Source organism: Varanus komodoensis, unplaced genomic scaffold (genome assembly GCF_004798865.1).
Source record: "Varanus komodoensis strain SLA01 unplaced genomic scaffold, ASM479886v1 scaffold67, whole genome shotgun sequence".
NCBI classification, from domain to species: Eukaryota; Metazoa; Chordata; class Lepidosauria; order Squamata; family Varanidae; genus Varanus; species Varanus komodoensis.
In genome coordinates, this window is record NW_025336308.1 from 3343564 (window position 1) to 3353776 (window position 10213).

The 10213-nt window shown below is 56.3% G+C and overlaps 2 protein-coding genes across 2 annotated transcripts in view; one reads left to right on the top strand and one right to left on the bottom strand.

Annotated features, from left to right (window-relative positions):
- The window catches only part of SNX22 (sorting nexin 22), a 3216-nt gene extending 1481 nt beyond the window's left edge, over positions 1-1735 (top strand). Inside the window, exons 4-6 of the mRNA XM_044450599.1 lie at positions 526-558; positions 668-741; positions 1432-1735. Of these exons, the coding sequence (XP_044306534.1) occupies positions 526-558; positions 668-741; positions 1432-1595 (271 nt within the window). The 3' untranslated portion in view covers positions 1596-1735. The remainder of the gene's footprint in view (positions 1-525; positions 559-667; positions 742-1431) is intronic.
- A 1309-nt stretch (positions 1736-3044) lies between these two features.
- PPIB (peptidylprolyl isomerase B) lies at positions 3045-9813 on the bottom strand. The gene is made up of 5 exons (XM_044450597.1): positions 9622-9813; positions 7178-7291; positions 5525-5618; positions 4353-4537; positions 3045-3427 (listed from the first exon to the last, which is right to left on the bottom strand). Exons 1-5 carry the CDS (start codon positions 9796-9798, stop codon positions 3305-3307), a joined length of 693 nt encoding a protein of 230 aa, XP_044306532.1. The 5' UTR covers positions 9799-9813; the 3' UTR covers positions 3045-3304.
- Positions 9814-10213: the final 400 nt, after the last annotated feature.

A 10213-nucleotide genomic window follows, 5' to 3' on the forward strand; every position in this document is an offset into this window, starting at 1 on the left:
GAGAGAGAGAGAGAGAGAAAGTGCTTGCACACGCTCTGGCAGAGGAGGGTTGTCCAGGCCCTTTTCTGGTCCAGAGGGCAGGGACAGGCAGGCACTGTGGGGAGACGCAGGGCCACCTCCTGGAGGCAGTGTCCACTTGCAGGGGCGGCCCTTCAGCTGCACTGCAGGCGTCCCCGTCCCGGGCAGCTGGGGCCGACGAATATCCAGGCATGCCTGCTGGCCAGCTCCCTGGGCTCTCCCACAATGCCCTGCACTCCTCCCAAAGGCCTCGGTTCTCTTGGAGCAGACACGTCCAACCTAATGCCCTCAAGGTGTGCTGGACTACAGCCTCCATCATCCTCGGCCAGCAGGCGGGTGATCCTGAGAGTTGCGCTCGGAAGGAGCTGGATGGGGGAGGCTGCACCGAGATGTTCAGAGCCGCAGCTCTCGGGAGGCTCACGCTGTGCAGACCGGCTGCCCCCGTGAACGCTGCCTGCGGCATGTCTTGGCAAGGCCCCTCTGGCTCACCCCGCCTTCTTCTTTCAGGACCGGGGGCAACCTTTCCACGCAGGATCCCAGGCAAGTGGCTCCGTTGTCCCAGTGCTGTGCTTCTGTGGCCGTGTACTCTGCATGGGGGGGGGGGCCCTCTGAGGAGGGCCCTTTGCTAGGTCTGCTTCTCTCTTTCCAGCCTTGGTGGTCTGCTCTCTCACCGGCCCGTGATAAGCTTCCGGAGCGATCTGTACACACTCCCACCCTCCACAGGTAAGCGACTTTCTGGAACAGAACTTCCTGGTAGATCAGTGCTCTGGGCTGCGGGAGTTTGGGATAGGGTGGAAAGGAGCAAGACGCATCCATTTCCGTGCCTCTGTGAGCTGGAGGCAAGGGGAATCTAAAGGCAGTTTCTTCGTTCTTTTGAAAAGTATTTTGTGAAACCCTCAGAGCAGGGGTGGGCAATGGATGGCCCTCAAACTCCTCATCCACAGCCCTGGTCAGCAGAGCTAATAGTGAGGATGATGGGAACTGTAGCCCAAGATGTCTGGAAGGCCCCAAGTTGCCTACCTTCCGATTTATTGTGGAGCAGTTCGCTTCTCGTTCAAGGTACTCATGGAGAACACGGTTCGTCAGAGAGCGTGGCCCGCTGCCCCTCTGGCAGCAGCAGTAGGGGAGGAAATAGTCCCTTTTGAAATAAAACAACTTTTTGCACGATTAAAACCTGCATCCTGCTATCGCAGCATGAGCTCCAGCAGCACGAGCGAGCGAGCGTTGAGAACAGACACTGAAGCCTTGTGCCAGGTCGTGTGTGACTGCAAGGACTGTCTCGTCCTGCGCTTCCACAGCGGCTGCACAACCCAGTGGGCCGGGCAGGTTGCTCTTCCTCCTGGGCTGCAGGGGGCAGGGCTCTGTGGGGGTCTGCCCCCAGGAGGCTGCTCCTAATCTCGTTTCTCCCCCCAGCAGGCCGGCTTCCTGACACGATCCTGAGTGGGGTCTTGCAGGGCCTCTACGCACCTGAGACCGTCTTCTGCCAGGATTCAGAGCTCTTGCTGGGACCCCCCCGGAGGCCGCGACAGACTCTGCCCCACCCCGCCTTGTCCGCTGCTCCTTTGCCACCTGTCTAGAGCATCGCTGCGCCACTGCGGAGCAGCTCTGCACTGTACCCCGAAATAAAAGGGGTGAAGGGGAAGGAGGCAGCCTCCTGCAGGAGGAGCAGGCTGTCCGCATCCCCCACCACAAATGCACACGTGGAGCAAAGCACAGGGAGGGGATGCTGCAGGGGGCGTCCTGTGCACGGTAGCTGCTTGCGGGCACCTCACCTTCCAGGCCATTGGCTGAGCAGCGATGGGGCCGGAGGGCCAGCCCGCCTGAGGACACCTGTCGGCGGTATCCGCAGCACTGGCAAAGGCTGCGGCTGGCGGCTCATAACCGGACGTCCGACTGCGGACTGTGTGCGGTTTCACTCGTGATTGGCAATAAAGGGCTTGGTGCCAGCTTGTTGCGCTGCGGAGCTGGGAAGGTCTGTGCCGACAGAGGGAGGAGCCTGAAGACACGGGCTGGGTGAACAGAGGTGCTCCAGTTTTGAGGGCTGGGGGGCAGCTCCTAGGCAGGCGGCTGGTCACGGAAAGACCTGCCATGCCTCGGAACCCCCTGGGGCCAGAGGCTAGGAGTTCCAGGCCTGTGTGCCTGGAGGGAGCATGTCCCTGTCCCCAGGGTGATCGCAGCTGTTATCGCGGCAGTCTTCGGACAGCTCTTGCTCCCTGGAAGGAAAGCAGAGGGCGCCCATTCGCCCGGCCTCCTCTGGGCGCTGTGCTAAAAGTACGGGCACAGGTGGCCACTGCCAGAGTCGAAGGAATACAGACGGGTCAAAGAAGTGGGGGGGGGGGCATGCTGGGCCCTCCCAGGTGTGGCAGCTCAGGACAGAGTTTTGCGGGCAGCTGAGCCCTTTCGCCCTCAACTACCGGTCACTTCCTTGGCTTTGTGCAGTTTGTCTTCCATTCTAACAGGATGAAATGGCTCCCCTGAAGTTTAAGTTGCAGTCAGGAAAAGCCTCCAGTGACAAAGGTGCCCATTTTTGGCCCCGCAAGCTTTGCCGTGGGCTGCAGCACAGCCAGGGGACTCCGTGCCTCTTCCACGAAGGCCCCTTTGCCCGCAGGCTCCACTTGAGCAGGGTGAGAGGAGGAAGCAGGGCTGTTCTGTTGGCTGTCCCCAAGAGACCTTCTCCTCTTCCCTCCCCACCTGCTTTCCTTGCGTGTTGTGCCCTTTGGGTCATATCCCCATGTGCAGAGACTGCCGCCTTCTACCAATTGCACGTAAACTGCTTCAAGACTCTTTCTGGCTGAGAAGTTAAGCTGAAGAACAGGCACATATTAACCAGAAAGGCTGGGGGGATGGAGGTGACTGTCAGGCGCGTCAGGACTGTGTCCACCACGAGCTCGGGCTTGCCTGTCCAGCTCCCTGAACGGTCCACCACAGGTGACGCGGTGGCGATGAACTGGTGTCCTTCACTGCCCAGATTACGGCAGCTGCGTCAGGACAGCCCGACTGGAGGACAAAAATGAGCCAGACGGTACTACAAAAACACAATGGTCTCCTTTATTGGTCCATGTGCTCTCTTACAAAAAGGAATGAGGAACCCAACACCTGCCAAATGCTCCGGAAGGGCTGTGCCGGCCGTGGCAGATAGAATCGGTTGTTCCGCTGGCAGCGGAGACTGCAGCCGCTGCCACTCAGCCCGAGGAGCGAGGCAGGACAACACGAGGCCTCAGCAGGAGTGTTGGGCCCCAGCCCTTTGCAAGCCAGAGCGCGATCCTGGCCCCCCAGCAGCCGCGAGTTACTCTTTGGCAATGGCGAACGGTTTCTCCACCTCGATAGTGTTGCAGTCAACAATTGTGACATCTTTCAGGGGTTTATCCCGACTGTCCGTCTTAGTGCTTTCTATCTTCCTCACCACATCCTAGGAGGAGGAGGAGGTGGCAGAGGTTTTTAGAAAATCCTTGGAGTGTGCAAATGCAGCCCCATCTCCAGAGCTTCCAGGCATGTTGGTCCCTGCACTATGGATGGATGGATGGATGGATGGATGGATGGATGGATGCAAGCAGGAAGGCAGGCAGGCAGGCAGGCAGGCAAGCAAGCAAGCAAGCTTTCTTTGACCCTATGTTTCTGTTGCCAATGTATAACATGCCGAACAGCAGCGGCCCGATACAAAGAAAATGTAAGTTCAAGGCAAAGACCTGAAAGGTCTGGAATGAGAAAGCTGCAGCTAAGCGAAGGCCTCATCTTGGGGAGGGGGGGTCAGAGGTGGGGCAGAACCTCTAGCAAGGCCCCACCTCTCACCCTCATCATGACTGATGGCAGTAAGGCCTTGAGAAGGCACCCTCCAAAGTTTAATGCACGGGGGGGGGGGGCGCAGAGCAGTTCTGTGCATCATGAACTATTCTGGCGCCTTTGACCAGTGCACAGAAACAGTTACAATGGAGTCTTCCCCAACCTGCTGCCCCTCAGATGTGCTACACTGGATTTGAACTCCCAGCATTTCATGCTGGCTGGGGCTGATGGAATGGGTAGTCTGACACACCTGGAAGCCACTGAGTCTGCTGACACTTAATGCATGAAAACTCAGCCAGGCCCGAGATGGACAGCACAGCACCTGCAGTGATGGTCATCACGTGACACCCACACGCCAGCTTGCCTCCTCCAAGGTGGCCCACCAGGCTCCCCTCCCCTCCCCTCCATCTGATCCTCGTGACAACAACCCTGTGTGGTAGGCCGAGTAGGCACCCGGCCCAGCAAGTCCCCAGTCCAGCATGCTGCCCTCCAGGCCACGCTGAGGCGCTGGCGGGGGGGGCAATGGATTGCCCTGGTTTTAGGACCCTCCTTACCATCCCTTCCAGGACTTTGCCGAACACGACGTGCTTGCCGTCCAGCCACGACGTCTTGGTGGTCGTGATGAAGAACTGGGAGCCGTTGGTGTCCTTGCCCGCGTTGGCCATGCTCACCCAGCCGGGCCCGTAGTGCTTCAGCTTGAAGTTCTCGTCGGGGAAGCGGTCCCCGTAGATGCTCTTGCCTGGCCCGAGGGAAAGCAGCGTCGGAGCAGCGCAAAGACCCAGGCCGCCCTCGCGGCCCCCGAGAGCAGCCTTCCCCAGCCACGTGCCTGCCAGACACGCTTGGACCGCAACAGCCAGCATTCCCCGTCCATGTCCTGCTAGGTGGGAACTCTGGGAGTTGCAGTCCAAATGCCTCTGAGGGCCAACAGGTTGGGGAAGGCTGGCTGAGGTCTTTTCCTAAGGTCCTAGAAGTCCCCAGCTTTTGAAGTTCGTTTCACTTAGTTTTTGTATGTCTGTATGCATGTTTCAAATTGCTGCAGACTACTTGGAGTCTTAGACACAGAGGTGGCATTAAAACATATCAATAAATAGCATACCTAATCCAACCTAAGAACAAATCCCACCTCTAGGAGCTTATTTCAGAGCAATCTTCCTCAGCTGCTTTGGGCTGTGACCCCAGTATTCCTAAACTGAGGGAGCCAGACTGGGAAAGGTTGGTTCACAGAAAGCTGGCACACCATGGGGGAAGATGCCTGGAATGTTTTCATATGGACTCAGCTAAAAGTGCTGCAGAGAAGTTCGGAGCAAATTTGGACCTTCTGGATTCTTCTTCAGGAGACTGGTGCTTGTGGAAGGAGGTGGCTTTCCGAGAGAAGGAACGGCTCTCTCAAGGCTTCGCTACCGGCTTTAAGCTACAACATCCTGGTATTTTTAGTGGTTTTATTTTTTTGTCTTGGACCATCCTCTTTGCATTGGACAGTGCTGGAACGCAAACTGTTAGAACTTCTCCAAATCTGAATTCGGCCTTTGAGCTGAAGGCGGTAGCTATGAACATCTCTAAGCAAACAAAGGCTGCGGTTGATAGACCGGGGGTGTCAAGCACCGCCCACCCCGCCACTCCCCCATGAAGGGGCTGCAGGCAAAGAAAACCAACTCGGCAGGGTATCAACACCACACAAAGGATCCTTGCCGGACCACAAAAATTCAGCTGCCATTTAGCGTCTCACCTCCTGTCCCGTCTCCCCGGGTGAAGTCTCCTCCCTGGATCATGAAGTCCTTGATCACACGGTGAAACTTGCTACCCTTGTAGCCAAACCCTTTCTGAAAATGGAAAGCAGAGAGTGAGTTTGGGACACGGGGAGGTTCTCCACCCATCTAGGGGCTGAGTCCTTCTTAGACCAATTCAGGGCCCCACAGCTTCAATGCACTGAGTACAAAATGAAGGAGAAAAGGGAAAGAAGGACTGCAAGCAGCCTTTGCTTCCTAGCAGGAAGAACGTGGGCTTTATGCACTGCTACTGAATACACAAACTGCTCCCCCTCCACAGTTGAACTTGGTGGGAAAAGCGGGTAGAGATCCAGCATTGCTGGACTCCGCTCCTGCCGTGCAGACGAGGCCCCGACAAGCCCTCTCCTGCAGGCCAGGAAGCTCCTAGTGCCTCAGGCCCAAGCAGGGCAGCACCCGACCTGAATGGAGCAGACCAGCCACTGGCCTGTGGTCCCCGTTGCTCAAAAGCCCCGCTTGCCATCCCGCATCGCAATTCTTTCTGCAGCCCACGCAAGCCAGCAAGAGTTGTCGCTACTTCATTGCATTTATAGCTTGCCTTTTTCCCTCTTGTGAGGATAAAATGGAACCTCTGGCTCCTCACAACAGCAGCCCTGCAAGATGGGTCAGGCCAAGATCGAGTGAGTGCCTGGCCCAGTGGGGTCTAGAACCAGCTCCCCAAGCCAGCACCCTCCTGACTCCCAGTGAGGTTCCAAAAGTAAAAGCAGCACTGAGATGAAAAGAGTTCAACAAAGGAGGGACTTCTGGCTTTTCTTTGCTCGCAGCAGAGAGAGACAGGGCAGCAATCCCTCACCAGCAGATGGAACACACTTGCTGTAACGCTGGCAGTTTGGCCACAGGAGATGAGGCACACCGGGAGGCCGGGCACCCGACATCCACTGGTGTCGGGGCCATCTGGGAAATTCTGGATTGCACATTTTTGGAGCATGTGTCCCCATGCAAATTAGGGTAATTTACATTCATATAGGGTAATTCGCATCAAAAAATTCAGTCCATATCAAGGTGCTACAGTGAGGAACTCAGGGCCTTCTGGACATTTTGGTCTTTAACTACGATCACCCCTGGCTAGCATAACCAGCATTAAAGGATGATGGGAGTTGTAGGGTAAAAGGTCTGGAGGACCAAAGATGCCCACCCCTGCCCTAGAGAGCAGTCTAGTTTAGCACACTTGTTTTAGCTGCATTTAGTGAACAGAGCTAGGATGCTTTTCTGGGCCTTTCATGTGATTTTCATATTCTATCCTTACATAGATTTGTTCCTGGAATGCAGAAAAGATTCATCAAAATTTTGAAGCTGCCACATTTGCCCTTCTGTTGCATTTGCAATTAACAGACATTTGCTGTTACTAATAAACTTATGAAATGGAGCATTTTCTACAGAAAAATAAAGTACTGGAAAATTTTCTGCCTCACATCACTGCTTTGCCCCTCTCAGAAGAGGTGTCCCCTTCTGGACTCCCCCCCCCCACAGAAAATTCCTGCTCCCCCTTCCCTGCTCTGCCCCCCACTGCTGCACGCGTCCTCGGTGCCAACTTCTCTGCCCTCGCCTTGCAAGCAGCCCAAACCGCCCAGCGTGCTAAGCCACCTGCAGCTCACCTCCCCTGTGGACAAAGCGATGAAATTCTCAACTGTTTTCGGAACTGTCTTTCCAAAAAGGCCAATGACAACTCGGCCTACATCTTCATCCCCAATTCGCAGATCAAAATACACCTGGAATGCAAGAGAGAGGCTGGTGAGAGGAACTATCCACACGGGATGCCAATTCCTAGTCTGCTCCCAGAGCCACCAACAGCCTGGATACAACCAATTTCAGCAGGATAAATTAACACCAATTTTAGCAAGCCTGAGACATGAGTAGTCGAGAACAGGGGAACAGCCATCAAATTAAACCACTAATTTCACTGCATTCTACACAGACTTCTGTACTAGCAATAGTGTCACAGATATTTCTTACAATGGGAAATGGATTTACCAGTTAGCAGTCTAACAAGGTAAAAATAAAGAAAGAAGGGGGGAGAGAATGTACTGTTTATATCAGGTAGGGCAGGGGTGACTTTGCATTCGCTTTTGACTTGGGAGAACAAATGAAGATAAAACAAAATGCATAATACAAAAAGCACAATAATCCACACCAGAAACGTGGTATTTCTTTAGATAATGTGTACACTGCCTTTTAACTTTTAAAAAGGATTTTTATGCCATTGAAAGCGTAAAACACAACATAAAGCAGATAACACAGCACAATCAAATCTAAAATTCTTGTAAGAATTTGTTCTTGGAAGAATATCCTGTACTTTAACTAGCAGCATTTACAGAACTTATTAATTTTACTTCTAGTCTGCCCAATAACAAGAGTTCTTGGTGCAGATTTTATGATCCAAGCAAGCATCTTTTCCCATCACCTGTTACCTGATCCCTTTGAAAAAAATCCTGGAGATAGAACCTTCTGCATGCAATGGAAAGGAAAATGGTGTCTAATACGGACCTTTCCCGGGAGGGCTGGTAAAAAGTGAAGCAGCAAAAGCAAGAAAAAATTCAGCCTAAGCACCTAAGGCCTGTGGTCCTTACCCTACCCTTCCTCTGTGCTAGAGGAAAAGAGCAGGGTGCCGGGTTCCCTTCGCAAGCAGCGATGCAGAATATGGCTGCCTTTACCAGCAGGACATGCATTCCTGCAGAGGCTTTCCTGCAAAGAACGGCGGGGGGCTGCGGCTTCCCAGGCGAGGCCAGTGGGCGCGGCCCGGCCGCCTCCCCGTTTCCAGCGGCGCCTGGCAGCCCACAATTCGCCGACCGAGCATCCTGCAAGTGCCTCGAAGCTCCCAGCATCTCCAGGAGCGAAGATGCCGAGCCTTGCGGCACGGGAGGTCTCCCGGCTGGCTTACGGCATATGGACCCATGCTAGGAGTCTCTCAGCCTGCCCCGGCCAAGTAGCCACGGCTACCCCGCGAGAATGACCGAGCGACCTAGAGCCGCTCTGTGCTTTTCTGGAAATGGCCAGATGCCTCCTCCGGGAAAGGGGTGCCTGCCCCCCCCCAATACTGCACAACTACGCACAGCTCGCACAAGTCACCTTTGCGACGCTGGCGAGGCGGGGGCCTCTCGCCGGACGGGCGGCCTTCGTGGGAGCGCAGCGGCTGCGCTCGAGGGCCTTCCAGGCTCTGTTCTATCCGGCACAGGCACCAGGGCTGCCCCCAAATTCATGGTGCCTCTTACATCGCCAACCCTGGTTTTTGGTCGGAAATGCCTTGTTGTGTAAGGCGGAGGAGTTGTCATTATTACTGCTATGATAGTTGCTGGAGTTGTTACTCAACAGTTAAGTCTCCAACTTGCAAGCACATGTACCAGAGGCTAATCCCACAGAGCGCGATGGGTTATTTCCTAAGAACAGTCACTCAGATGAACAAAACCTAACCTCAAAAGCTTATGCTGCAATGAATACGCGGCTCTTTAAGGTACCAGTCGGGGAGTTTTCCTAAACTTTATTTCTGCTGCAGGTTCTCGAGGCCCACGTTGCAAAGGAAGGGGCTCTGGCGGCACGCGCATGCGGCCCTCCAGATGACCCTGGACTGCAGTTCTCACCATCCTTAGTCACCGCAGCCGACGACGAAGCAACGCGAATGGTGGTCCACCCCAACGCGAGCAGGAGGCCACGGACGGGCCCCCTTCCAGCCATACACCCGCTTGCGCTGCTGAAACTGCCCGGAGCCCTCCTCTCGAGCGGGCGCGGCGCGTGGGGTGCGCGGGGCCATTTCTCGCCGGGCGACCGCGCACAGCCGGGCGAGCCGCCCCGAAGCGTTGCGCACCGGCTGCGAAGCAACTGCGCTCCCCGCAGGAGCCCCAGCACCGAAACGCGGAGCGCGCGACGTCGGCCTGCGCGGCCTCCGAGTCCCACCGGCTCGCACCGATAGCCCTGCCTCTGCTCCCTGAGGCGACCGAGGGAAGGAGCGCCGCCACGGCAGCGCAGCGGCGGAGGCCACACACGCCGGGGGCGCGGCGGGGCCGGGGGCGCCCGGGGAAACTGGGGAGGGGCCCCAAGGCCTCACCTTGGCTGTGACCTTGGGCCCCTTTTTGCGCTCCTCTGCGTGAGTCGCCGGGAAGAGGAGCAGCAGGAGAGACCCGCCGAGCCCCAGGAGGGCCGCAGCCGCCAGCAGCCTCATCTTCTTACGCTCGCAGCTCCAACAACGCCAGCCCGGCCACAGTGCCCGCCGCGCCGCCAGCATCCGCCCCCTTCCGCTCCGTTTTTCCCCTCCCTCCCCTTTCCTGCCAGCAATGGTACAGCCCCGAGCCGGGCGGAGCGAATTCCTCAGCGAGTGGGATTGGCACGTTCCATCTCCAGAGGGGAGGGCGACTCAAGCGCGAAAACGGCAAGCGAGCAGCTTGCGACAAAGGAATGCCACGTTTTCAGTCTCGTATTGAGCGGCCTGCTCAGCCAATGGGAAGCAGGCACGGGGTTGACGACGGCGCGCCGATTGGGCCAAGTGGCAACAAAGGAGAGGCAGGAGGGCGGCACTTGCGGCAAGACTACGATACCCAGAGAGCAGCGCGCGACACGCACGGCGTTCTTTCGCCTGTAGGGGGCAGTATAACCACGCGGCACTTCTTTCTTCATAGGCTGGACTGAATGCTTGAGAAATA

Excerpts from the sequence above, each read along its gene's own strand:
- PPIB (XM_044450597.1), bottom strand. The coding sequence starts at position 9,798 with ATGCTGGCGGCGCGGCGGGCACTGTGGCCGGGCTGGCGTTGTTGGAGC. Across the intron at positions 4,538-5,524 it reads CCGGGGAGACGGGACAGGAG|GCAAGAGCATCTACGGGGAC; the intron begins GTGAGACGCTAA and ends CCCTCGGGCCAG. Across the intron at positions 3,428-4,352 it reads GCAAAGTCCTGGAAGGGATG|GATGTGGTGAGGAAGATAGA; the intron begins GTAAGGAGGGTC and ends TCCTCCTCCTAG.